This window comes from Sapajus apella, unplaced genomic scaffold (genome assembly GCF_009761245.1).
Source record: "Sapajus apella isolate SASKATOON/1434 unplaced genomic scaffold, GSC_monkey_1.0 scaffold23, whole genome shotgun sequence".
In the NCBI taxonomy this organism is placed as follows: domain Eukaryota; kingdom Metazoa; phylum Chordata; class Mammalia; order Primates; family Cebidae; genus Sapajus; species Sapajus apella.
The window spans coordinates 3,688,870-3,716,837 of NW_022436963.1; the positions used below are offsets into that span (position 1 = coordinate 3,688,870).

The 27,968-nt window shown below is 51.6% G+C and overlaps 1 protein-coding gene and 2 pseudogenes across 4 annotated transcripts in view; 2 read left to right on the plus strand and 1 right to left on the minus strand.

Annotated features, from left to right (window-relative positions):
- Positions 1-1,218, minus strand: part of POC1A (POC1 centriolar protein A) — a 79,115-nt gene extending 77,897 nt beyond the window's left edge. For 2 of the 4 annotated variants that reach the window (XM_032290073.1, XM_032290070.1), the window contains exon 1: positions 843-1,216. Coding sequence is in view for 3 of the 4 variants with exons in the window: in XM_032290070.1 (XP_032145961.1) it covers positions 843-860 (18 nt within the window). In the remaining variant the exon portion in view is untranslated. Of the gene's footprint in view, positions 1-842 lie in introns of all 4 variants that reach the window. The other 2 variants (XM_032290071.1, XM_032290072.1) reach the window with 2 other exon arrangements.
- On the plus strand, positions 859-27,833 carry LOC116559590 (annotated as a pseudogene).
- LOC116559629 lies at positions 5,437-5,587 on the plus strand (annotated as a pseudogene).
- Positions 27,834-27,968: the final 135 nt, after the last annotated feature.

Sequence of the window (27,968 nt, forward strand, 5' to 3'; positions counted from 1 at the left end):
TCACCTGAGCTTCTTGAAAGAACATGGGTAAGAGAGTGCCCGCCTCTAGGCTCAGTGGGAAGGGGCAAGTCCAAGTCCACCCCTGACCGGTAGGTCCCGTGATACCTCTCAACATCACCTCCCCTCTGTAGTTCCCTGCATGTGGGCCTCATCTCCCTCAACAGTGGTTTGTACTTGCGGGGACATGAAGGGAGGTAGTGTACCAGATTAGGAGTCAAAAGGTCTGGATCCTAGCCTAAACCCTCCGTCCAAGTCCTCAAGTACTTCAGGGCATCACAGGCTACCACCCAGCCTCCCCGACTCTCCAATCAGCCAGAGGGCCAGGCCCGTTCAAAGGAATCTCTCGAAATGAGGACCTCTGGAGGAGCGTGGACTCAGAGAGGGCGGCTCTGCCCGGCTCACACTGCAGGCCCGGGCATCCCAGTGTCCTGCTGTATCCACGTGCTGGAGCACTGAGGTCTGGGGAGCTTGGTGTACCCGCAACAAGACCCCATGCAGCCACCCACTGCTAAGAACGGGGAGAAAAGCTAGAGAGGCACGATACCGGCCCCAGGTCACAAGTGAGTCAGGACGTGCTCGTGTGTCCCTCGCTAGGATGCAAACTATGGAGGCAGAAGCCTGTTTGTTCGCTCCAGAAACCCGGCGCAGGGCCTGGCACGCAGGAAGTGCTCAGAAAGTGCCCGACCCAGCGCCCCCTGCACAGACGGTAAACTGGACCTGAAGAGGACCACCCTGGAACCCGGCACCTCACCCGCCCCTCGCAGCCATCGCTCTGGCCACTAGGCGCCCAATGTCCCAACGGGGAGACTGAGGTCTGGGGAGCTGCAGTCAGCGGGGCTTACCGCGCAGGGCGCAGCCATGGCGGGTCTGGCTGCACCGGAGGCTAAAGCGGTGGCCGTTGCAGTCCGTTCAGTTTCCGCGCCCCCAACGACCACCAATAGCAACGCGGGCCGCTTCGCCACGCCACGCCCACCTCAATTAAAGGAGAAGCGCCTCAGCTTTTTGCCCCACGACTGGAGGCAGAGCTGTATGACCGGCACCACAGTCTCTGTGCCCAGTTCTGTACACCCAGACAACCTACAGACAGCGCCGCCAAAGGCCTCTGTCCGCCGCCACTCATTCCGCCTGAGAAATTAAGAGACCCAGGATGAGGGGTTCACCCCACCCGCCAGTCTTCCGGCTCCTCTAACGGCGAGCGCAGCCTTCTGGGAAATGCAGTTCCAAGCCGCCCGCGCCCCTATGTCTGGAGGAAGTTGGAACTACACTTCCCAAGATGACGTGAGAGTGGGGCGGGTTTTACCACCCGAAGCAACGGTCTTAAGGATCTGGGAAGCGGAGGACAAGTGGGTTGCTGTGATCAGGTTGCCTTAAAGCACCCGGGCGCGCCGGCGCAACCAGGTTTTCCCGCAGAAACCTGTTGATAACTGAGTATTCGCCTTTCGGGAACTCTCAATGGTTCGCCCGTCCGAACGTTCTTAAGACAAGTGTCGATTTTAAAGAACATAAGTTACTTGGAATCACAACCATGGAGTGGAGAGATCTAGGTTCGATTCCCAGTTGTCGCCCTGATTGGCTGTGTGATCTCAGGAAAAACGCCTCTCCTCTGTCCACCAGTTTACCCATTTGTAATACTAGGGAGTGTGGTGCAGCCTGGCCCTGTCAGGACAGGATCCTCCATCCAAGTCCTCAAGTGCCTCAGGGCATCACAGGCTGCCACCCAGCCTCCCTGACTCTCCAGTCAGCCAGAGGACCAGGCCCGTTCAAAGGAATCTCTTGAAATGAGACCCTTCAGGCTTGAGAAGCTGTTAGAAATCCAGTCTTTAAAAGAAGAAGGAGAGGCCAGGGATGGTGGCTCACGCCTGTAATCCCAGCACTTTGAGAGCCACTTAAGGAGGCTGAGGTGGGTGGGTCACCTGAGATCAAAAGTTCGAGACCAGCCTGGCCAACATAGTGAAACCTCCATCTCTACTAAAAATACAAAAATTAGATGGGCCTGGTGATGTGTGCCTGTAATCCCAGCTAGGCGGGAGGCTGAGGCAGAATTGCTTGAACTGGGGAGGCAGAGGTTGCAGTGAGCCAAGATGGTGCCACTGCACTCCAGCCTCAGGGACACTCACTCCGTATCAATAAATACATAAAATTAAAATAAATAAACAAGGAGGCAATCCAGGGGCCTGGCCACCAGAGGCCATCCTTACTCACTTTCTGCAGTCAGAAGGCCCAGTGTCCGTAGATTTTTCCTCTACCCCGCCTCCCTGCGGGCATCTTCTCAACCTGCAACTGACCTAAACTGGATGTTTTGCAAGACTCAGGGCAGGCCAACTGGGCCAAACTCCAGCATTGATTGCAAGCTGGCCAGGCCCTGAGGCTTCTTGCCACATACTGAGACCTGAGATCGTGTCCCTGGATCTGCAAACCAGAGTTCGGTTCAGTAAATTCAGAAACTGGCACATGAAGTTGGCATGTGTCATCACAGCAAAGGCCAGACACAAGAAAGGAGGATACATTTCATCCAGTTTTCACTGTGATTTGGCATAGAACTGTTTTTTTACGTTAGAAATGTTCATACTAATTTAACATAGCCACAAAAAAATTCTCCTTAAAACAACCTACCCTGAAATTATTCAAACTGCTCAAAGGACAATTTTCTTTCTTTCTTTTTTTTTTTTTTTATTTTTGGCATTCTTTTTTTTTTTTTTTTTTTTGAGACAGAGTCTTGCTCTGTCACCTAGCCTGGAGTACAGTGGCATGATCTAGGCTCACTGTAAACTCTGCTTCCTGGGCTCAAGTGATTCTCCTGCCTCAGAATAGTTTTACTTAGTGTTAGAACAGCTCAGAGCAGGGGTAGCCCCTCTCCGTAGGCAGGTCATCCTGTTAAGTGCTCAGCTCTCAACAGAGAGGAGGCCCTGGAGAGGGTGGCGCCTGTCCGAAGGCAAGTCATTCGGACATCTCTGCAGGTCTCTGAAGCTCTTGGCAGAGAGGGTAGCTCCTCTCTGCTGCAGGTCACCTCTGAAGCTCTCAGCAGAAAGGGTACTCCTCTCTGCAGCTGGTCATCCCGTCCCGACGTCTCTGCCCTCTTCATCCTCTGGCCATCCTCTGTTCTACTCTGGCTGAATCCAGGACTTTTATGGACCTCAGAGGAAAGGAAGTGTGTGCTGATTGGTCCATGGGCAGCCATGGGTGGGCCCAGGAGAGACACCATGAGTCCCCACTCCCCACCCCATGGGACTGGCAGCCTGGCCCCCAGCCCTCAGGCCTTCTCTGGCCTGAAGATGGGGCCTTACTGGGGACCTTTCCCCTTCCATCCAGGACTCTGTCTGCCTCCCACTGCCATTCAAGGCTCCAGGGCTCAGCCCCAACCCTGCTCCGAGATTGGAGCAGGTGCCAGAAGTGGAGAGAGGCCAGGTAGTGGGAGCAGACACCCCCACGCCTGCAGGGATGAGGGCAGCAGGGGTGTCCGTCTTGGGGCTCCTGAGGGTGCAGGCTGCAAAGACGCCCAGGTCCTGCGCCTAGGACGGTGGCCACAGCCGCACCCAGGGAGGCACATCCTGCTTGCTCCTGGCCCTCCCGAAAGAGCACAAGGAGGCTGGGATCCACAGCTGCAGTTTGGGCGGCTGTAGCCCCGCCCAGGAGGGTGGGACTCCTGCCTGCTTCTTAGAGCAGGAGCCTCTGGGTCTGCAGCTGCAGTTTGGGCAGCTGCAGTGGCACCCCGGAAACTCCCACCCCAACTCAGAAGGGGTGGGGCTCCCAGGGCTCCCACCAGCTCCATGCTGTGTGCAGCTCGAGCCACGCTTCCCTGCTGTAGCCAGCCTGATGGCATAGCCGCTGCCATCAATATCAAGTGTTTTAAGCTTCGTATATTTGACAAACATTCCAAACGCAAATTATAACTTCAGTCTGCATTTTTTTATATTAGTCCCCTGAAGTCCAGAAGAGATATATTAGACTTGAGATAAGTAATAAAATCATACAGGAAGTATTGTCAAATACGAAATGTTGTTTAACCTTCTTTGGATTATATTTATATGAATGTGTTATTATGTGTTCCAGAGTTGTGTGAAATTAGTGTGATTCTGATATGTCTTAGCATATATGATCAGAAGTAATTATGGGCTAAGCTCGGTGGCTCACGCCTATAACCCAGCACTTTGGGAGGCCAAGGAAGGTGTATCAACTGGAGTCAGGAGTTCGAGACCAGCCAGGCCAATATGGTGAAACCCGACTCTACTAAAAATACAAAAATTACCTGGGTATGATGGTGGGCATCTGTAATCCCAGCTACTTGGGAGGCTGAGGCAGGAGAAATGCTTAAACCCAGGAGGCAGAGGTTGCAGTAAGCTTCGATTTTGCCATTGCACTCCAGCCTGGGTGACAAGAGCTAAACTATATCTCAAAAAAAAAAAGCAGCAGCAATTATGGTTATAATGTAAAATTGTTGTATGCCACAGAAGTAACCAAATTTTCTTATTGATTGTGTCTAACTGTGACTGATCTCAGACTTTATCATCCATGGTTGTTTTACTTTTTTTTTCTTTTCTTTCTTTTCTTTCCTTTTTTTTTTTTGGAGACAGAGTTTCACTCTTGTTGCCCAGGGTGGCATGCAATGGTACAATTTTGGCTCACTGCAACCTCTGCCTCTCGGTTCAAACAATTCTCCTGCCTCAGCCTCCCAAATAGCTGGGATTGCAGGCACCCAGCACCACGCCCGGCTAATTTTTGTATTTTTAGTAGAGATGGGGTTTCACCATGTTGGCCAGGCTAGTCTCAAACTCCTGACCTCAGGTGATCCACCCACCTGGACCTCCCAAAATGCTAGGATTACAGGCATGAGCCACCACGCCCAGCCCAGTTGTTTTATTTTTATCCTTTCAAAAGATGTTTTTTTATACTCAGCTATAGGACTCTGACAGGTGCTCTTGAATGCAAGTTTCTGATAACTTTGGAGACTGTGACAATAGAATAGAGGAAAATCTTTCAAGACTCCGATGGAGAGCTGAAGTGTTCGTGAATATCAAACAGAACAGGAGTTAACTGTATGGACTGAACTATTGGAAGACTGAAGAAATCCTTTTATGACTTTTTGCTTAAAACATTACTTATCTTTTGTTTTGTCTTTCACAGCCAAGAAAACTTTTTTTTTTTTCGAGACAGTCTTTGTCTCCCAGGCTGGAATTCAGTGGTATGATCTTGGCTCACTGCAACCTCCACCTAGCAGGTTCAAGCAACTCTCATGCCTCAGCCTCCCAAGTAGCTGGGAGTACAAGGTGAACCACTACACTTGGCTAATTTTTGTATTTTTATTAGAGATGGGATTTTGCTGTGTTGGCCATGCTGGTCTCAAACTCCTGGCCTCAAGTGATCTGTCTGCCTGAGTCTCCCAAAGTACTGGGATTCCAGGCATGAGCCACCCCCCAGGCCCTGTTTTGAGCCATTTGCAGCTTTGTGCAGCAGCAATATCGTAGACAAAGAGGTTTATCTGAGGCACAATTATTGCTAATTGAAACAATTGAGTAAAGTGTACTGCTATAATCTAAATTTTGATTTTTCTCTACCTGATTTTTCCAAATTTGGAAACTATTTGCGAGTATTCTTAACTTATGGCAATATATTTATTTGCATAAGTGCGATAAGAATCTGTTTTCTTTTGTAACAGGACACAATTGGAGACACTGGTTATTCTATCAAGGCTTTGACTGGAATGGCATGCTTTCAGATACACACAGACTCCTTTAAAGAATCAAATTTGACTTATAGAGCCAGTAAAAGCCCCTGGGTAAAACTGGGCTCATACCTGTCTACACAGTGCCTGTACAGGGTTCCTGACCTGTGGTAAGTAAAGAATGTCACTTTCTGACAGGCTCAGGAGCCCCAGGTTATCTTGGGATCTCAAGAGGAGACAAATTTACCCAAACTCACATTGGTATTAGTATTTGACAGCACAAACCCAGGGCTGGGCTCAAGGCTTTTAAAAAGTCTTATCTGAGATTCCTTATAAAACAAAGTTCTATAAAAGCCAATTATAAAAAGAGCCTATGTGATAAATAGTTATACTTACTGCACTTTATACAAATAATCAGGCCAAGCATAAGACTAAAGCTTATTTTTGCAGACAAATCAGTCCTACCATGATTTGTCTTTTGTGCAAATGGGGACTGGAGAGACAGAAATTATGTTTCAAGATAAACTATACTATATTTGTTAGTAGATTCTAGTCTTGCCTAATGTTGTTTTTTTTTTTTTTTTTTTTTTTTTTTCTGAGACGGAGTTTCACTCATGTTACCCAGGCTGGAGTGCAATGGCGCGATCTCGGCTCACCGCAACCTCCGCCTCCTGGGTTCAGGCAATTCTCCTGCCTCAGCCTCCTGAGTAGCTGGAATTACAGGCACGCACCACCATGCCCAGCTAATTTTTTGTATTTTTGGTAGAGACGGGGTTTCACCATGTTGACCAGGATGGTCTCGATCTCTTGACCTCGTGATCCACTCGCCTCGGCCTCCCAAAGTGTTGGGATTACAGGCGTGAGCCACTGCACCCGGCCATTGCCTAATGTTTTTCAATTTTTATTATTTGCTACAGTTTGGACTGAATTCTAAAATTTTTCCTGGCTGCAAGTCTCCAAAATGTTTTCTTTTCTTTTTTTTTCTTCTTCCTTTTCCTTTTTTCCTTATTTTCTCTGATTTGAAATCACTAAAACTTAAGCTGTGCTTTCTTAAAGCCCTGTGAACTGAAGCTAGACAACTTAAACTTCAGAGGAAAATAACAGCAACCTATTTACATATATAATCCACTTTCATACCTGCCTACCAGTGTATGGACTTCAAAGTAATATGGCCTATATCAATTTTCCAGAATTGTTCTTCTTTGTCGTTGTTCATTTGTTGTTGTTTTTCTCCTTCCTCCTCATATTGTCTATTTGTGGGACATGAGCCTTCGCAGCCTGCTAAAAACGATCTTTCCTAATAACATAGGACCAGAGTCTCATTTTCTTTTTCTTTTTTTTTTTTTTTCTTTTTATTTATAATAGTTTTTTTGATTCGGGGGACGGAGTTTCGCTGTTACCCAGGCTGGAGTGCAATGGCGCAATCTCGGCTCACCGCAATCTCGGCTCACCACAACCTTTGCCTCCTGGGTTCAAGCAATTCTCCTGCCTCAGCTTCCCGAGTAGCTGGGACTACAGGCACACGCCACCATGCCCAGCTAATTTTTTTGTATTTTTAGTAGAGACGGGGTTTCACCTTGTTGACCAGGATGGTCTCGATCTCTTGACCTTGTGATCCACCCACCTCAGCCTCCCAAAGTGCTGGGATTATAGGCATGAGGCACCACGCCCAGACCAGAGTCTCATTTTCTTCTCCTTTTTTTTTTTATTGAGATGGAATCTCACTCTTGTCACCCAGGCTGGAGTGCAGTGGCGCGATCTCAGCTCACTGCAGCCTCTGCCTCCTGGGTTCCAGCAATTCTCCTGCTTCAGCCTCCCAGGTAGCTGGGATTATAGGCACACACCACCATGCCTGGCTAATTTCTGTATTTTTACTAGAGACAGGGTTTCACCACGTTGGCCAGGCTGGTCTCAAACTCCTGACCTCAGGTGATCTGCCTGCTTTGGCCTCCCAAAGTGCTGAGATTACAGGCGGGAGCCACCATGCCCAGCCCAGAGTCTCATTTTCTTCTAAAATGCTTTCTCTGAAAGATTTTAAAAATAAAAGGAAGGAAATGTGAAAGGAAAATAAACCTTGGGACCCCAAAATGACTACACCAAGGAAAAAGTCAAGCTAGGAACTGTGCCAGGAAAACCTGCCTCCCATTTTATTCCTAAATAAGACAGCTACAAAGATAGAAAGCCACATACCTCCCTCACAGTGCCCACAAGAAAAGGCCTTGTGACATGGCACAGATAGAACTCAAAGTCATCCCTGAGACTCACATGAGACAAATGCAGATCTAATTGCTTCCTCTGCACTGTTTCACTAAGCCAGACTAAGGCAGACTATTTCCTCTACCCTTCTTTCATATAGATAAATTGTGGGCCGAGCATGGTGGCTCATGCCTGTAATCCCAGCACTTTAGAAGGCCAAGGCGGATGAATCACCTGAGGTTGGGAGTTGGAGACCAGCCTGACCAACATGGAGAAACCCCGTCTTTACTAAAAATACAAAATTAGCTGAGTGTGGTGGCACATACCTGTAATCCCAGCTACTCAGGAGGCTGAGGGAAGAGAATCACTTGAACCTGGGAGGTGAAAGTTGTGGTGTGCCGAGATAGCGCCACTGCACTCCCGCCTGGGCGACAAGAGTGAAACTCCGTCAAATAAATAAATAAATAGTATATTTAGTGAAAGGCTAATCAGAAACTCAAAGGAATGCACTCATTTGTCTCTGATCTACCTAGGACCTGGAAGCCTCCTCCCTGCTTTGAGTCGTCTCACCTTTCTGGACCAAATCAATGTGAGTCTTACACATATTGATTAATATCTCATGTCTCCCTAAAATGTATAAAACCAAGCTGTGCCCCAACCACCCTGGGCACTTGTCTTCAGGACCTCCTGAGACTGGGTCACAGGTGTGTTCTTAACCTTGGCAAAATAAACATTCTTTCGTTTTCTTTTTTGAGTGCTATGGCATAATCTCAGCTCACTGCAACCTCCATCTCCCGGGTTCAAGCTATTCTCCTGCCTCAGCCTCCTGAGTAGCCAGGATTACAGGCACCCGCCACCACACCCTGGTAATTTTTGTATTTTTAGTAGAGACGGAGTTTCACCATGTTAGCCAGGCTGGTCTCGAACTCCTGACCTCAAATGATCCCCCCGCCTCAGCGTGCCAAAATATTGGGATTACAGGCATGAGCCGCCACACCAAGCAAGCCAAAATAAACTTTCTAAATTGACTGAGACCTGTCTCAGATATTTTCGGTTCACAATTATAAGCCTAAAACATCTTGCACACAAACTGGTCTTAGTATAATTTCTCTTTAATAGAAAAGAAGAGCTAGAGAGAGAAATTGTTTCCAAGGAAAAGTCTAACGCTTTTCTTAAGTGCAGATTGAATCATGAATTATTTCTTGACTACAATAACTCTCTAGATGGTATAAGATTATAATGTTTTTTCTTTTTTTTTTTTTTTTTTGAGACGGAGTTTCGCTCTTGTTACCCAGGCTGGAGTGCAATGGCGCGATCTCGGCTCACCGCAACCTCCGCCTCCTGGGTTCAGGCAATTCTCCTGCCTCAGCCTCCTGAGTAGCTGGGATTACAGGCACGCGCCACCATGCCCAGCTAATTTTTTGTATTTTTAGTAGAGACGGGGTTTCACCATGTTGACCAGGATGGTCTCGATCTCTTGACCTTGTGATCCACCCACCTCGGCCTCCCAAAGTGCTGGGATTACAGGCTTGAGCCACCGCGCCCGGCCCTATAATGTTTTTTCTAGCTTTAGTCGGTGTCCTAATGGGATACAGAGTTGAACTCTGACCTCAAGTGATCCACCAGCCTTGGCCTCCCAAAGTGCTGAGATTATAGGTGTGAGCCACCACTCCTGGCTTGTCTCATATTTCATCTTAAATAATAAGTAAGTTTAGCATCTATTCCACAGTACAGCTGCCTCTTTTTTTTTTTTTTTTTTTTTAAGAGAAAGGGTCTCACTGTGTTGCCTAGGCAGGTGTTCTGTGTCTATTCACAGGTGTGATCATAGTACACTACAGCCTCAAATTCCTGGGCTCAAGTGATCCTCCGGCTTCAACCTCCCAAGTATCTGGGACTACAGGTATATGCCATCGCACCAGACATAACAGCCTCTTTTTAATATCAAGTTAGTATTTTAGTTATGGACTAGTTAACTCCAAGTTAGGCTGATACTCAGGAACATGCCCCATTTATGATTTGTGGTTTCATTTCCTCCTCTCCATGCGTTTGAGAAGGAGGGTCACAGAAGAGTCACTCAGCCGGTCATTAAATTGGGCAAGCCAGTCAGGGCGAGGTCCACAGGGGGCTTCAAGCACAGGGTTTCCAGAATCCAGGGAAGAGTTGGTATAAATGCCCATTGCCATGTCTGTCAGAGTCTGATTTGGTGGGTCTGGGTGGGTCCAGGAGCCTGTATTTGTAACATGCCCCTTCAATGATTCTGATGCGGTAGTCCTGGGACCTCACTATGAAAAAACAGGCCTGCCTTGCCCTCAAGGAGCAAGGGTACTGTCACCTGGCTATGATGCCCTGGCCAGGGACATAAGACTAGACGAGTCCCAGCTCTGACCCCAGCTTGCTAGGGCCCTTCTAGTCTTAACGGATGGATGTGGTTAGGGGTTTCCCTGGAGGAAGCAGCTGGAGGCCTCCTTTGCCTCCCCTTCCCCGTCATGGCACACTGGCCTCCTCACTGCCCTCCCACAAGCCAAGCTCAGGCCCTCTTCAAGGTCTTTGCACAGCTGTTCCCTCTGTTTGCCCTGTTCATCTGCTAGGTCATCATTCTGCTGGCTAATGGTGATTCAGGCCTCAGCCTGAGCATCACCTGAGAGCCGAGTCCTCTGATACCACCCCAGCACCCTCATGCCTCTGTCTTCTTCACTCCTGACATATCGTGAGTTTATTATTCATTCCCCCCCGCCTCGCCGCCACCCTGTGACTATGAGCTCCCTGAAGGCAAGGACCACACCCTTCTGGTCATGGGTAAATGTGGAACACTTGGCCCTGGACTGGCACAAAGAAGGGTCACCCAGATTTGTCTGACCAATCAGTCCCCAGAATCAGTGAGCCTGAGAGCACCAGGGAATCCCTCCCACCATCTCCAGCTATGCTTCCACTCAGGGACTTTCTGTAGGGTGGAGAACGGGGGATTCAATTCCACAGGCGTTTGGGGAATGCCAGCTGTGCCGGGGCCTGTGCTGGGGTCACCAGGCTCCAATGGAGTGGCAGGTGTATACCAGCCCCTGAGCCTGCCTCAGCAGAAGCAGGTGACTAGCACCAGAATCCTTGCTCCAAGGAAGCCAGAGAGGAAAAGGGCCACCAAGCAGGTTGAGCCAGGGAGTGTCCTCGCGGGGGTTCAAGCTCAGCACCGGGGGTGCCCCTCGGGTGGCAGTATCAGGGGTTTCTGAGAAGAGGAGGAGAAAGCATTTGGTGTGTTCAGGGGGTGTTGAAAGAAAGACAAGCAGGTATTCCACAGTGACATGGGTGCCCGGAACTTGGAGGGACAAGGTGTGGGACAGAAGAGACCTGTCTGCTGTAGACTCACTTCTGCAGCCTCCTGCCCATCAGCTCCCTTGCCTCTCAGGGACTGTCCTGCCCCCCACAACCCAGCTCAGCTGCAAGGAGCCAAGGGGCTCATTCAGGTAACAAAGGCCTCCCTCTGATGAGTCATCCTTGGGTCCCAGGTAGGCTCAACCCCCGCAAGTCAGTCACACAATCAGTGCCAGAGCAGCCACCCTGTGCAGTGGCCAGACTGAGCCCCAGAAAGAAGGGGCCTTGTCTTCGGGTCCTGGAAGAGACAAAATGGGCTCCAACAGATGTGGGGTGATTGCACTTGTCAGCCTGGGGCTCCCTATGTGCTTCCTCACGCAAAGCCCCTCTGTGGTTCCCCGAGCCCTTGGCATGAGGTCAGACTCCCCATTGCTCACCTGCCCCACCACCTCTTCAGCCTCACCTTGCACCCCACCCCAACAGGATCACCCCGGTGGTCAGACCTTTCCAGCCCATTGCCTGCTCTTAGTTGTTCGCTCTACCAGGGAGACTCCTCTTTAGGGAAAACCCTGCCTCCAACATTGGTTCAGATATCCCAACCTCCCACGTGCTGCCTCTCCTCTGGCTCTGAGCTCTGGCTGCTCAGCCTCCCTCAGGCTGGCTCCTCCTCCACTATGGCCACAGGAGCCAGATCTTAATCTAGCTGAGGATCTCTGTGCCCCTGGAGGGAGGGGCCTGTCAGTTGTCTCTGCTGCCCTCTTGATTGTATGGGGCGGATAAAGGTGTGTGCACCATGTCTGCATGCATGGCGGAGAAGGTGTGCGTGTCTGCGTATGTGAGTGTCTGTGTGCATGCACAGGTATGCGAGTGTGGGTACAGCTGGGTCTGTGTGTCTGTGCCTGCACCTCTGTGTGCATGTGTGTGTGTGTGCATGTGTGTGTGTGTGTGTGTGTGTGTGTGTTTGGCTGTGTCTGTGTGTGCATCTGTGTGCATGGCTATGTCTCTGAGTGCTCTGTGTGGTTCATGTTGTGTGTGCTGATGTGAGACTCTGCACATGCTCCTGTGACTGTGTATCTTGGTTTGGGTTCCTCTAGAAGCCAACCCTAGAAAGGATTTCAGATTAATTACACACCAGGTATGGTGGCTCATGCCTGTATCTCAGCACTTTGGGAGGCTGAGGCGGGTGGATCACCAGAGGAGTTCAAGACCAGCCTGGCCAACATGGCAAAACCCCATCTCTACCAAAAAATACAAAAATTACCTGGGCGTGGTGGTGAGTGCATGTAATCCCAGCTACTTGTGGGGCTAAGCAGGAGATTCGCTTGAACACAGGAGGCGGAGGTTGCACCGAGATCGCGCCATTGCACTCTAGCCTAGGTAACAAGAGAGAAATCCTGTCTCAAAAAAAAAAAAAAAAGAATTATAATTCATTGATCTGGGAAGTGATTCTAGGAAACACCCAGAGGGGCATTAGGAAGTAAGTTACCTCTGTGGGAGAGCAGGGCCCAGTCCTGCTGGAGAGCTGAGCAGAGGGGCGGGCTGCCGAACATGCCCAGGGTCACCCCAGCTGAGGCATGAGGGAGTTGAGGGGCTTCTCCACCCACTCTTGGCAGCCGTGGCATTTCCTGTCTGCCCTACACACAGGCCTCAAGGCCCCTGGGCAAAGAAAGCCCTCAGGCACAGGGTCTGCAGTACTGGCAGCTGGAAGTCAGGCTGTGTCACCCAGATTTGTCTGACAAATCAATGGTGACACATTTTTTTTGTCTGACAAAAAAATGGTGAGTAGGAGGGGCCTGGGTAGCAAGTCAACACAACCTGCTGTACTGTGTGTCCACATTCATGTGTATGTGCTGTGCCCTCTCATGCCACCTGGACACAGGCATTCTCCAGTGACCTCTCCTGGTTTGGGAAAGATCGGCACATCAGCAAAGCTCTAGCCTTGCCTTTCTTCCCTCCCGGAACCAGGCTGGCTCAGGATCTGCAGAATCATGCCAGGCCTGTGGCAGCAAATGGATCTGCACCCACTTTAAGCAGTGCCAGAGCAGCCTAACCCCTTGGGCTAGAGTAGAGGCCAAGAGTCAAAGTGTGGTGGGGGCTAAGGCAGCAGGATCGCTTGAGCCCAGGAGTTCAAGGTTACAGTTATGATTGCATCACTGCATTCCAGCCTGGGTGAGAGAGCGAAACCCTGTCTCAAGAAAAAAAAAGGAGTGGTGGGGGCAGGGATAGGGAGATGAGGAAGGCCCTACAGTGGAGAAGGCACCAGGACCAGAACCCAGGCCTCCTTTATCTGAAGCTTGCTGCCCATAGGAGCCTGGACAGTGGCCAGGGAAGTCTCAAATGCCACAGAGGTGAGCTTGGCCTCTGCCCTGCAGGCAGTGGGAAGTGCTGGAAGCTGGACATTCCTGTGAGGAGCACAGTCAATGCTGTGAGCAGGGCTGGACGTCGAGCTGTGGGAGGGAAACTAGAAGCTGGAACACCTAGAGGAGGCTTTTAAGAGGAACAGAGCAGCTGGGCATGGTGGCTCACACCTGTAATCCCAGTATTTTGGGAGTCCAAGACAGGCAGATCACTTAAGGTCAGGAATTCAAGACCAGGCTGATCAACATGGTGAAACCCCATCTCTACTAAAAATACAAAAATTAGCCAGGCATAGTAGTGTGCACCTGTAGTCCCAGATACTCAGGAGGCTGAGGCAGAATAACTTGAACTGGAGAGACGGAGGTTCCAGTGAGCCGAGATCAAGCCACTGCACTCCAGCCTGGACAACAGAGCGTGACTCTATCTTAAAAAAAAAAGGAGCAGAGCTGGGCAGATTGCACAAAGCCCTAAGTGTGACAGTGACTAGCTCAGGGCTGAAAGGGGTGTGCGTGGGGTGACACTGGCAGGGGGTTAGTACTCTTCTTCAGGGAGGGGTAGTGGCCAGTTACCACTGCCTCAGCAAGGTTTAGAAATTCAGGAGCTGTGGGACAGAGCCAATGACAAGGGGCCAAAGAATGTGGCAAGGGGGAGCTGCCAAGTCTCACTGGAAGGGTCTAATGGTTATTGGGCCAGGGGGAGTAGAAGGGGCTATGGAGGAAGAGTGAGAATAAATTGGGGAGGGTGTCAAGGAGCAGCATGGACCATGTGGAGGAGCTTGAACACCCTGGACAAAGAGGGAGCATGGAGGCCCTTAGGCCTGGAGACCTGAGGAGCAGCAGGTGGAAGGGGCACGGCCCTAGGGAGATGGTGGCAGTACAGAGATGTAGCAGGAGCACTGGGCAGTGCCAGGCTGTGAGGCACTAGAATTCCCAAATGCACAGTTGGGAGCAGTATCAAGGATTGAGGCAGCTGTGGGGTCTAGGGGGACAGAGAGAGGTACCCCTGATGTCTACTGGGGCAGAGCGGGAGGGAGCTGGGGCTGGAGCTTTGGGAAGCCAGGACCCTGGGGGAGTCTTTAGGAGCTAGCAGGGAAGGAATGGGGTCTCCCTTGAGGCTTACAGGGGTGGGGTGCTACAGAGGGTTGGGGATGGGGTCAAGAGAGAAAGTGACAGGTCAAGGGGGTCTGTAGGGCAGAGCTGGGCTCACGGGCTTAGAGTTGCGCAGATTGACTCTAATCCCAGGTGCAACGTTTGCCTGCTGTGTAACCCCAGGCAAGATCGTGAACTCTGAGCGGCAGCTGCCTCATGTGAATGAAGATTGTAACTAAAGCCAGGTGTATTATTTTCCGAGAACTGGGTGGCTCAAAACAACAGAAATGGATTCTGTGAAAATTCTGGAGACCGAAAGTCAGAAATCAGGTGTTGGCAGGCTCATCCTCCTTCCAAAGGCCCTGGTGGGGGCTCTTCCTTGCCTCTTCCAGCTTCTGGTAGCCCTAGGAGCTGCTGGGATTGTGGCAGCATCACTCCAATCTCTGCCTCCTTCTTCACATGGCTGGCTTTTTTTTTTTTTTTTTTTATTGAGACAAGGTCTCACTCTGTCACCCAGACTGGAGTGCAGTAGTGTGATCTCAGCTCACTGCAACCTCCACCTTCTGGGCTCAAGTGATTCTGCCACCTCAGCCTCCCAAGTGGCTGGGATTACAGGTATGTACCACCACACCCAGATAATTTTTGTGGTTTTTTTTTTTTTTTTTTTTTTGAGACGGAGTTTTGCTCTTGTTACCCAGGCTGGAGTGCAATGGCACGATCTCGGCCCACCACAACCTCCGCCTCCCGGGTTCAGGCAATTCTCCTGCCCCAGCCTCCTGAGTCGCTGGGATTACAGGCATGCGCCACCATGCCCAGCTAATTTTTTGTATTTTTAGTAGAGACGGGGTTTCACCATGTTGACCAGGATGGTCTCGATCTCTTGACCTCGTGATCCACCCGCCTCGGCCTCCCACAGTGCTGGGATTACAGGCTTGAGCCACCGCGCCCGGCCAATTTTTGTATTTTTTAGTAGAGAAAGGGTTTCACTTTGTTGACCAGGCTGGTCTCGAACTCCTGACCTCAAGTGATCTGCCCACCTCGGCCTCCCAAAGTGCTGGGATTATAGTCATGAGCCATCATGCCCGGCCATGGCTGTCTTCTCTATGTGGCTCTGTGTCCAAATTTTTCTCTTCTAAGGACACCAGTCTCCATTTCTGGGGCTCAAGCAATCCTCCCAACTCAGCCCCCCGAGTAGCTGGGACCACAGGTGCACACCACCACACCTGACCAATTTTTTATTTTTATTTTTGTAGAGATGGGGTCTCCCCATGTTGCCCAGGCTGGTCTCAAACTCCAGGCCTCAAGTAATCCTCCCACTTTAGCCTCCCAAAGTGCTAGGATTACAGGTGTGAGCCACGATCCCTGGCTTGAACTCTGTTTTTTGTTTTTTGTTTTGAGACAGAGTCTCACTTTGTTGCCCAGGCTAAAGTGCAGTGGCTCAATCTTGGCTCACTGCAACTTCCGCCTCCCAGGTTCAAGCAATTTTCCTGCCTCAGTCTCCCAAGTAGCTGGGACTACAGGTGCCCACCACCATGCCTGGCTAATTTTTGTATTTTTAGTAGAGACAGGGTTTCACCATGTTGGCCAGGCTGGTCTTGAACTCCTGACCTCAAGTGATCCACCTGCCTCGGTCTCCCAAACTGCTGGGATTACAGGCATGAGCCACTGCTCCCAGCCTGAACTCTTTTTAACTTAGCAACATCTGCAAAGTACCTATTTTCAAATAAGGTCATATTCACAGGTACTGGGTGTTAGGATTTGAATATATCTTTATAACCACCCTAGGCCATAAGGTTGCTGTAAGGATTTAACCACAGGCCTAGACCATAGTAAACTCCCAAAAAATGATAGCTTTAAAAAGAAGGGCAGGCTAGGGAAGGCTGAGGGAGCTCAGGCTGGCAGACTTTCCCTGCACATGTCCACATCCTCACACACGCACAGGAGGCAAAGCACCACCCATGGAATGCAGCCAGGAGGGCCAGGACAGGGGACTCAGGAGCCTCAGCCTGCACTCACCTGCTCAGCAGAGCCAAGCTCAGGGCATCAGCTTCCTGGGCAGAGGGCTGCCAAAGTCAAAGCTTTGCTCATCAGAAAATTCCTTGAGAATATTGAGCAAGGCCACCACCACCATCATGTGCAAATGCACAGATGATGAATCTGTGCCCCCACACCCAAGGCTACTCAGACCCACAGCCTTGGCTCGATGGGGTGGCAGACTGTGTGTGCCACCAGCACACCCACCCACAGGACAGAGGGGTCAGGACATAGAATCAGACAGGCCACGGGGACCCCAGTGAAGATTATAGGCAGCCACTCCCCACTGAACAGAGGAGTAGGTCAGAGCGGGGTCTGCCATTCCCCCATCCCCTTTCCATAACACGTATGCATCTGGCAGTCAGACAGGCCTAAGATAAACCATTTCCCCCCAGCTACCCACCGGGGGTCACCCCCAAGCCAGGCCAGGGCCAATGGAGATTGGGGTGGAAAAGACAGGCTTGGCCCGAGTTCCTGCCCAACTCAGAACCTTCTGGTTTCTGCCGCAGGACACCTTGCAAGCTTATCAGGATCACTGTGGGCAGCTAGGTGAGCTAAGTTCATCTGTACTGCCATGACCTCTGTGCAGATGCATCAGGAACACAGAGTGCTCCAGGGTTAGGACAAAGGCAGTGCTGAAAAGGTTCATGGAACCAGTGATAGAGCACACAGCTGTCCACAGGGTCACTCCCCAGTGCCCCAGCCTGGACACCTGTGCTCCTTCTCACCCTCACCAAGGTGCTAGATGTGCATGGGACCAGAAAGTCCCCCTCTGTGTGCTCCTAGGTGAGAGCCCAGCTACTTAGGTGTTTGTGACTCTGGGCACCTGTGGGCCTGGGATTATGTGTTTATTTGAGAGCTATTCAGGGTGTGCACCTTTGAATGTGACCAGCAGCTGCCCTGCCAGGGCAGGCAAAGGTACAAGAGTAGGGGTGGAGGAATTGGGGGATGGGAAGAGGTTGCCCCACCATCATCTGGGGCAGGAACATTATGGGCAGAAAGGACAGCAAGAGCAAAGGCCTGAGGTGGGGATTTGCAGGGTGGGTTTAAGGGACAGAAAAGTGAGTTGTGGGTGAATGTTAATGAGGTCGGTGGGCCTTGTGGACTCCTGTGAGAACTTGGTTACTACTTTGAGTGACGGCAAGCCCTGGGGGCTTTGAGCAGAGAAGGAGCTTTTAAAAGGTCACTCTGGCTGCTCTGAGATAGATCAGTGGTTTTCCAAGTGTGGTCCAACAGCAGCAACTGAGAACTTGCAGAAATGCAGATTTTCAGGCACTCTGCTGAATCAGGACCCCAGGGACAGGGCACAAAGATGGTATCATAGGAGTCCTCCAGTGATGGCTTATACCCCTCCAGCAGCCTCACTCCAGGGCTCCTGGAGGACTCTATCCCCATCAGACCCCAACAGACGCTCTGAGCAGAATAAGTTCTGTGGTCAGCGGCATGTGGGAAATGAGTAGCTGGGACTACAGGCGCAAGCCACCACACCCAGCTAATTTTTGTATTTTTAGTAGAGACGGGGTTTCACCATGTTGGCCAGGATGGTCTTGATCTCTTGACCTCGTAATCGACCTGCCTCGGCCTCCCAAAGTGCTGGGATTACAGGCATAAGCCACCGTGCCTGGCTATAATATTCTTTATTAACTTACTTGACTATTGAATACTTTTTTTTCCCAAGACCACTTCATGGACATAGGCCACACTGAAAAATGCTACTTTAGGTACATTTTGGTTTATTTCTCTGGGCTTCCACACTGCACCTAACACAGAGTGACCACCCAACAACTGCCCTTTGAAAAATGCATGAAGCTCTCCCATGGTGACATTGATGGAACTTGGGTGATTTACAAACCAACTGACCTTTCCCCAAACTCTGGAAGGACTTGGTGTCAGCCCCTCATACACTGACTCCCTGGGCTGCCCTGGGAGCCCAAAGGTCTGGAAGGTTCCAAGCACAAGAAAGGGAAGAGAGAGGGGGCCCTGCCTTGGCATTCACAGAACAATGACCTCTCTGGTACTCAGGGTCCCCACCCTACCTGAGCTCAGGGCCAAGTCACAAGGCAGCTTCCCTAGAAGGCTTTTTTTTTTTTTTTTTTTTGCCAGGAGAACCACCCTTTCATCCCAGATGACGTGTTGTTTGTAGAAAGCTTAAGTGGGTCCCAGGAGGTCAGTCTAGCCAGCCCCTGCCTCCAGGCTGGGCAGCCACTCCTCTGGTCCTTGCAGATAGCCAGGCATCAGGCCTGCCTCAGGGGCCTCTTTGAGGCCTCATGAACAAATGAGCTCTCCTTTGTTCCCAAGGAAATCTCAGTGGAGGCCCATTCATTAGCAAGAGGCATCTGGCCCATAAAGTTCAAGTGAAGCAGAAGCCAGATGGTCCAGGAAATGGCAGAGGGGCCACAGAACCACAGCTTTCCCCATCAGGGGTGCCAGAAGAGACTTGGAATCACCAGGTCTATGCTTCTATTAACAGGTGGAGAACATGTACAACTATTATATATCAATGACTTTTTTAAAAAAACAAGTGGAGAATCTGAGGTCCGAAAGCAGACAGGACTGTTATGGTCACACAGCTTGGCTCTCATGCCCTCAGGTTCTCCCTAGTCCATGCTCTGGTCAGTTTAATAGTTCTCAGGGGTGTACAGAGCCATTGGGACAGACCACAGGATGAGCAAGATGGCCACAGAGGAGGCAGGCAGAGGGAGAGCCAGTCAGGGGCTCGTGATGGACCTGACTTCATCGGGAATGAGTGCAGGGGAAGGGATCATGATCCCAGGGAGCCAGGCCATACTTGTGGTAGGGAGGTGGAGGTGAGGGGTGAAGCAGAGCAACCCTGTGGCCCTGCACAGCTCAGCCCATGTGTGTGACCCCGTGTACGATGACATCCCAATCATGGCACACCATGGCTGCACATGTGTGCCTCTGTGACAATGTCACAGCCCCGGGCCACACTGTGACTACACCATGTATCTACCTGTAACAAGGTGCTGCTGCTCCTCTGACCAGAGCAGTTGAGCATGTGGCCATGTCCAAAGGGTGTTCGTGACTCTGGGCACCTGTGGGCCTGGGATTATGCATCTGTTTGAGAGATATGTAGGGTGTACACCTAGGAATGTGACCAACAGGCTGCGCTGCGAGACACTAGGTCCTAAGAACTTCCAAACTTGAAATGTCACTTCAGAGTGGCCAGCAGTTTTCTGTCTGCTAAGACCAGGCAGGTTGTGGAAAATGATTTTCTAAATGTGGTTACAGAAATGTAGAGTGACAGCCCTTCTGCTGCACAGCTCTGGTCATCTTCTGATGTGGTGGCCAGGGAAGAGAGTGGGAGAGGAATCAGGAGGGGGAATAGGGGTCTGTCCTGCAGCCTCTACCCAGCTCAGCTTCAAGGGGCTTCAGCTGACTCCTGACCACACAGTCCACAGACCAGCCTGAGATCGGAGGTGGCCTGTCCCAGGGTGAGCTTAGAAAGAGCCATTGGGGAGGGCCCATGGGAGCTTGCATATGCGTGGGTGGCAGTGGAGTGGCACAGTGTCGGGACATGAGCACTTACACACCAGGAAGGCTCCCGAAGATGCCCGTCTGGCTCAACTGGGTACCTAGTAAATGGCCTCACTCCGTTTCCCCTGGCTCTCTCCAGGCCATCTGCTGACCAGCCGTCTGCCCCTAGCTTTCCACACTCGCCTCTCTGCTGACACAACCTGCCCACGAATGGCCCCATCTCTGGGCCCACAAATGGCCCTATCTTTGGGGCCTAACGATTCACCCACACATACTCACTTGCACATAGTTCACAGATAATCCTCGTTTATTTGCCCACTCTACTCATTCATGTGTTTATTCATATGTTCATTCATTCAACAAATGCTCACCCACTAGGTACCTCTTGTGAGCCACCAACCCTGCTGAACTTCTCCAACTCCCTGGGTCAGAGAAATGAAGGCACAGTCCCAGTGGACCTCGGTGTGGGCGGCTCAGCAAAGAGGAACCTGGAGGCTGGGTGGGCTGATGGCCGTTAGCTGAGGGAAGCACTCAGGGGTGTCACAACCATGCCACTGCATCAAGCCGGATGGGCTCTGGAGGTTGGGTAAACACTGTGGCTGCCTTCCCCCAACCCCAGGCTGGGTCTGGCACCATCACCCTAATGAGCCGGAGTTGAGCCCCAAGGCTTCAGAGCTGTCCTCTAATCCCAAAGCCCACAGAATATGACCCATCCCTTGGGGTGGTTCTCAGGGTCCCTTCAGTTGGGCCCAGATTGCCTTAGCTGTCCCCATGCCCCCTTCCCACCAGCTACACCAGATTTTGCAACTTCCCTGAGGCCTTGGACGACTATGGCCTTCCAGCTCCTCTACACTGTCCCTTCCCAAGGGGGCCTGGAGCCCAGCTTCCCAGGCTGCCCACAACCTCCCAACTTCTCTGCCATGTCTCCTTGCTGACATTTCAGTCATGATAATAGTAATCATAATTAGATCTATCCAACACCTCCTTGGCACTGGGCATGAATGGGTGATATTTCCAACCCTCTCATATTCCAAAGCATAGTGGCCAGAGCTGGAGGTGGCCAAGAGTGTGGCACTAGATCCCCCAGCCTGGGGCCCTGGTCAGCTCCTGGCCTGCTCCACCCCCAGTCATTGCCCAGTTGGCTCTTTCTCCTTCAGAGCTCACCCTGAACGTCCCCTCCTCAGAGAGGCCTCTCCAAGCTTCCAAATGGAGCAGGCTCTGTCCTTGACACTCAGAGCACCACGTGAGCTCTCACCCTAACATGATTGTGTGTCTGGATGGCATGTTCTTCTGGACATCTGTCTCCCCTGCCAGAGTGCCCACTCTGCGAGAACAGGGACTACATCTGCCTTGTTCATAGCTGCCATCCCAGAACCTAGTTCAACACCAGGCAAACAGTAGGTACACAGTAAGCATTTGCTAAATCAAAAAAGCCTATTCATCCATTTGGATATCCATTTCACCATATGGCTGGGCCTGGCTCCAACTCCTGACCTCGTCACCCACCTTGGCCTCTCAAAGTGCTGGGATTACAGGTATGAGCCACTGTACTCAGCCCCCATGTCTCTTAAAAAAAAATCTGGATATGAATCTCTTCTAGAAATACAGGAAGAAGGCCTGGACACACCAGGCTCTGTTTCTAGGGATAACAATGGCCAGAGCTGAAATGTGTCTGTCCTTCAGCCCAGGGGTCCAGGGTACCCACTGTCCTCACCTATCTGGACCCCACAGGCTTCTGCACTGCAGATCCCAGGTTTATGCTGCAAAGCTAAGGCTTACTAGGTCTGCAGAGTGAGGGGCGGGGCTAAGAAGGCTTCCCCAAGGTAAGGGGTTGTTACTTAGCTTTCCTTTGCTGATTTCACTCTCAACTCCAAAGGCCCCAGCAAGGCCGTGACAATTCTAAGGCAGGTGAACGTTGGTGTTGGCATCACAAGCCTGCTAGTCTTGCACAAGAATCTGTTAACTCAGTGTCAATGGGGGACTCAATGGCCTCTGGTTTCACTTCCCACACCAAGGACTGAGGGTTTTAATAAATTCAAAGGCAAGTCCTGGAGAGAGGGTGCTACCAGTAGCCCTTTAGGCAGCTTGGTCCGAGGGTCTTGACATAGTGGGTGACAAGGTAAGGACCCAGTGATTGAGATGCAGCTGCGGGTAGGCAGGCCCAGCTTACATCCTGACTCCAGCTCTGAAACTTTGGACAAGTCACCTTCCCGAGGCCTCATCTGTAGCCCACAGCTAATATTACCTGCATGCTGTTTCCAGGAAGAGTTTCCTCCACCAATCACAGCAGCAGTGTCTCATCGACCTTGTGTGGAAAGTATGTCAGGGTTCTCCAGATAAACAGAACCAACAGGAAAGAGAGAGAGAGATGGATTTTAAGGAATTGGCTTACATGACTGTAAGCCAAGTTCTGGTAAGTCAGAACTTGGTAGGGCAGGCTGGCTGGCGAAACTCAGGCAATATTTCTACGTTACATCTTGCAGCAGCAGTTCTCCTTTTCTAGGAAACCTTGGTTTTTGGTCTGAAGGCCTTTGGTTGATTGATTGAGGCCCACATTGTTGATAATCTCCTTTACTTAAAGTCGACTGGTTGTAGATATTAATTACATGTACAAAATACCTTCCCAGCAACATCTCGACGACTAGTATTGTTTTTTTTTTTTTTTTTTTTTTGAGATGGAGTCTCACTGTCACCGAGGCTGGAGTGCAGTGGTATGATCTCGGGCTCACTGCAACCTCTGCCTCCCGGGTTCAAGCAATTCTCCTGCCTCAGCCTCCCGAGTAGCTGGGACTACAGGTGCCCACCACCACGCCCAGCTAATTTTTGTATTTTTAGTAGAGACAGGGTTTCACCATGTTGGCCAGGCTGGTCTTCAACTCCCAACCTCTGGTGATCTGCCTGCCTTGGCCTCCCAAAGTGCTGGGATTACAAACGTGAACCACCACGCCCAGCCTAGGCTAGTATTTAACCAAACAATAGGCACCATAGCCTTGCCAAGTTGACACACAGCATTTATCCAGTACAGAAAATATCACTCCCTTTCTGTGCATGAGGAAATTGAAGCTCAGAGAGGCTGTACCAACTGCTTAAGGACATAGAGCATACAGGATGGAGCAGGAAGTTGAACTTAGGCAGCTCGCTGCCTCCACTCTCTGAGAATAGAGCCACAGGTGGCTGCTTCAGAGGGGCCTGTGAGAGTTGAAACACACAGTCCCTGGTACCACACTACGGTAGAGACACAATTCAATTTGCTAGTGACTGTTATTACTACTACTGTTAACACAGATCATTCAATAAGGGGGTGGCTGTGGGAGCGGGGAGAGGAGACAGAGAGGAGAGGGCTGTTGGTACCCACCATTGGAGATGGGTTTTAGGGTGACAGAAAACTCTTTCGTCTTTGCAAAAGAGCCCCTTTCCTCCTTCTAGGAACCTCCAAGAAGGGAGCCAAGGAGGGCGGGAGGCCTCTGCCAGGCCGTGGGTCCTGAATGCTGTGCAACTGGGCCCAGAGCTGCTGGCCAGGTGCAGGGGAGAGACAGTGAGCAGTGTCTACCAGTGTGTGGGGTCTGGAAGGAGTCCTGCCTTCTGAGGCTGTGGCTGGCTGCCCAGAAGTTCCCGGAAGTGGACAACCTCTCCTGAGTTGGGTGGCCGGTGGCTAGCCAGAGCCTTGGCCAGCCTCCTTGGCTAGATGCTCCCATCTGCCTGCCCAAACTGGTTCTGTCACCCAGAAATAGAGAAATGACTCACCTGAGACCTGAGGCCCTTGAAGCTGCCCCAGCCTCAATCCTCCCAGCTTCTTCACCCGCCCCCACGGGGTGGAATGCTGGACCAGAAGGCAGAAGGCCAGGAGGTCACCATGCTCCCCACTTGCTAGCTGTACGACTTTGGGCAACTTAACCATTCTGAGCTTCTGTCCCTCGTATGGGTTAATAATTGCACAGACATCTGTAGGGTAGCTGTTCGGGGGGCCTGAGGTTGTGCACATAATCACAGAGCCAGGTCAAACATTTGCACACAGTGGCTGCTGCTGCCATCTTTGCTCAGCAGATTCTCATGCTCCCTGGCCTTCTCCTTACTGGCCCTGCCCAGCCAGCACACTTCTCCACATTTACTCTCTCCTCATTCCTCCTCCCCTTTGTTCCAGCTCCCTCATGTCTGGGTAGATGGGGTCCTGGGTAGGCCTTTAAATGCCAACAGGACCAGAGAGAAATAAGGTCCCTGAATTGGTGGATAATTGCACTGTTGATGATGGCGAGATTCTAATGTCTCCTGGCCTGCCTCTGCCACACACTTCTCCCTCTCCCCTGCTCTCTTGACTCCAGCCTCCCTGTCTTCCTCCATGCTCCTCCTCCACATTAGGCTCCCTCAAGCCTTCACTGGGACCCCTCAGCCTGGTCACTCTTCCCAGATGGCATCTCCTTGACACCAGGGTGCAGCCCTGAGGTGGGTCCCCCTTCCCATCCCACTGTTCTCTATCCCAGCACCCTTGTCACCCTGGTCACAGCCTGCCACGGCTTCTTTGCTGATGTCTGTCTGCCCAGCAGCTCAGGAGGACAGGGAGGGAGGCTTCCCCACACTGCGCATCCTCATCCCCCTAAGCCCCTGCATGTGAATCAGGTAGACCAGGGCCCCTTGAAGGTGATGGGGCAGAGGCAGGCACAGCCAGCCACAGGAGAGGGCTCAGCCTGGCCCTGCCTCTGCCCCACTACCTTCAAGGGGCCCTGATCTGCCTGATCCACCTCTGGGGGTTTGGGGGGATGAGAACAAGCACGGAGGAATCCACCTCTGGACCAGTCCCTTCCAGAGAGCCCCTCATAACTAGCCAGATCCTTCCCCTACCCCTGACCCCAGACCCTCCTCCAGACGCTGTGAGTGTGGTGTGGGAGACATAGAAAACAGGATACCTGGGTCCCCCTGCAACCCAAACATCACGTTCTGTGTGACCTCGAGCAAGTCCTCTCCCCTCTCTGAGTCTTAGTCTCCCTGGCTATAAATGGCTTAGGGCTGGGGACACACACTGATGCCTACAAGGTCAGGGAGGTGTCGCTGCTTGGACATTACATTCCTCAGGGTTGAGGACTCACTGAAGGGAGGGCTGATAGAGAATTAGAGAGAGCAGACCCTGCCTGGGCCAACCCAGGGGCTCCAGGTCTGCTGATTTCTCAAAAGAAGCTAAACATCTGAGGTTTGATGAGAAATCTCCTGTTGGTTAAATGTTGACAACAAATCCACATTTTATTATAAAACAAGCACTATGTGGGCCACACAGAACTTATCTGGGTCACAGTTCGTGGGTGCCAGGCTAGAGGGCTCAGTTAAGGGGTGCCCTGGGGCCCTCTGGGCATTTTCTGCTCTCTAGGATGGGGGCTGCTGGTCCCTACACGGCCCCCCAACTCCAGACCTGCCTCCTGAAGCATTTATTGGCTTTGCCCCACTCCAGCCCCTCGCTCTCCTCTCACAAACCAGAGCTCACCCCTTGCTCTGCAGCCATAGTCTGAGGGGATTCCAAAGGCAGGGTTAGGATGAGGCTGATGCCAGAGACGTCAGAACCCCTCTGCTCTGCCAACCCTGAAATTTCATCTCACGTGGCAGCTCCTGGGCCCCATCACTGTAAACCCTGGAGCTCACGCCTCCAGCCCTTCAGGGCAGAGCTGAGCTGTTTCCAGATCCTCTACCCACTGTGTGAGGCTGGCGTCCACCTACCACTACACAGAAGGGCACTGACACCCCAAGGAGCAGAAGCAGCACAGGTTGGAGGTGTCCTATGTCCACCAGGGGTCTCCTTGAGAAGGACGCAGGATTTCTTGGTTGGCTGACAGATGTGGAAACTGAGGCCAAGAAGAAAGCAGCAGGTTTGCCCAGACTGAGCTACCTCATCTTCCTGGAGGGGTGCTGCTAAAAATAATTCCTGGGAGAAGGGGTCCCAGTGACGAGTGCCACGTCCTCTCCAAGTCCACTCGCTGGCCTGCCGCCCTCCACCGCCACACCCTGCAAACTCACCCGTCTCCTGTGCCAGGAACTTGCTACCATCAGCACCATTCCCTAACAGTATCCAGCACTGATCTGGAAGCAGAAGAAGAAGCTGTCTGACATCACTCGCCACATCGCGGCTCCAGGCAAGGGTGTCCCGGCTGCAGGTGAGTCCACTGGGAGCATTGCCAAGGGCTGCAGTCCACTGGCACTGAGAACACCAAGGAGAACTGACGCTTCTACCACCAGCTGCAACTGATAGCTGACAACTGCGTGAATCCCTGCATTGGGTGCGCCATCCTCTTCCATGAGACGCTCTACCAGAAGGCAGATGATGGGCATCCCGCTCCCCAAGTTATCAAATCCAAGGATGGTGTTGTGGGCATCAAGGTAGACAAGAGTGTGGTACCCCTGGCAGGGACAAATGGTGAGACCACCATTCATGAGCTGGATGGGTGCTCAGCACTGTGCCCAGTACAAGACGGATGGAGCCAACTTTGCCAAGTGGCATCGTGTGCTGAAGATTGGATAACACACCCTCTCAGCCCTCGCCATCATTGAAAATGATGCGGGGTGCAGTAGCTCATGCCTGTAATCGCAGCACTTTGGGAGGCGAAGGCGGGCTGATCACGAGGTCAGGAGTTCAAGACCAGCCTGGCCAACATGGTGAAATCCTGTCTCTACTAAAAATACAAAAATTAGGCAGGCATGGTTATGGGTGCCTTTAATCCCAGCTACTCGGGAGGCTGAGGCAGGAGAATCGCTTGAACCCCGGGAGGAGGAGTTTGCAGTGAGCTGAGATTGCGCTACTGCACTCCAGCCTGGATGACAAAACAAGACTCCATCTCAAAAAAAAAAAAAAAAAAGAAAAGAAAATGCCAACTCGTGGCCCGTTATGCCAGTATCTGCCAGCAGAATGGCATTATGCTCATTGAGGAATCTGAGATCCTCACCAGTGGGGACCATGACTTGAAGCAGTACCAGCATGTAACTGGAAGGTGCTGGTCCTGTGTACAAGGCTCTGAGCGACCACCTCATCCACCTGGAAGGCACCTTGCTGAAGTCCAATATGGTCACCCAAGGCCACGCCTGCACTTGGGTGCAGAAGTTTTCTCACAGGAGACTGTCATAGCAACCATCACAGCGCTGCACTGCACAGTGGCCCCCCACCCACCCCTGGTCCCTGGGATCACCTTCTTGTCTGGAGGCCAGAGAGAAGAGGAGGTGTCCATCAACCTCAATGCCATTAACAAGTCCCCCCTCCTGAAGCCCTGGGCCCTGAACTTCTCCTATGGCCAAGCCCTGCAGACCTCTGCCCTGAAGGCCTGGGGCAGGAGGAAGGAGAAACTGAAGGCTGCACAGGGGAGTATGTCAAGTGAGCCCTGGCCAACAGCCACACCTGACAAGGAAAGTACACTCCAAGCATTCAGGCCAGGGCTGCTGCCAGTGAGTCCCTCTTCGTCTTTAATCACACCTGGTAAGCAGACATGTTCCCAGGCTGCCACTCAGCACTCCAGGCCCCGCCCCCTCCCAGACTCTCTTGAAGAGGGGGCCTCCTCCTTCGAGCTCCAGGCTGGCTTGCCCATGCTCCTGCCTCCCTCCTGACAGTGGTGTGCAGTGTTGTCGGTGAATGGCTAACTCCATCACCCTTGCCAGCACACTGCTAATAAACATCTATTTAAGGGGGAAAAAATAAAATAAAAATAAAAGCCAGGTGCAGTGGCTCACGCCTGTAATCCTAGCATTTTGGGAGGCTGAGGTAGGTGGATCATGAGGTCAGGAGTTCAAGACCAGCCTGGGCAAGATGCTGAACCCCGTTCCCACTAAAAATACAAAAATTGGCCAGGCATGGTAGTGGGTGCCTGTAA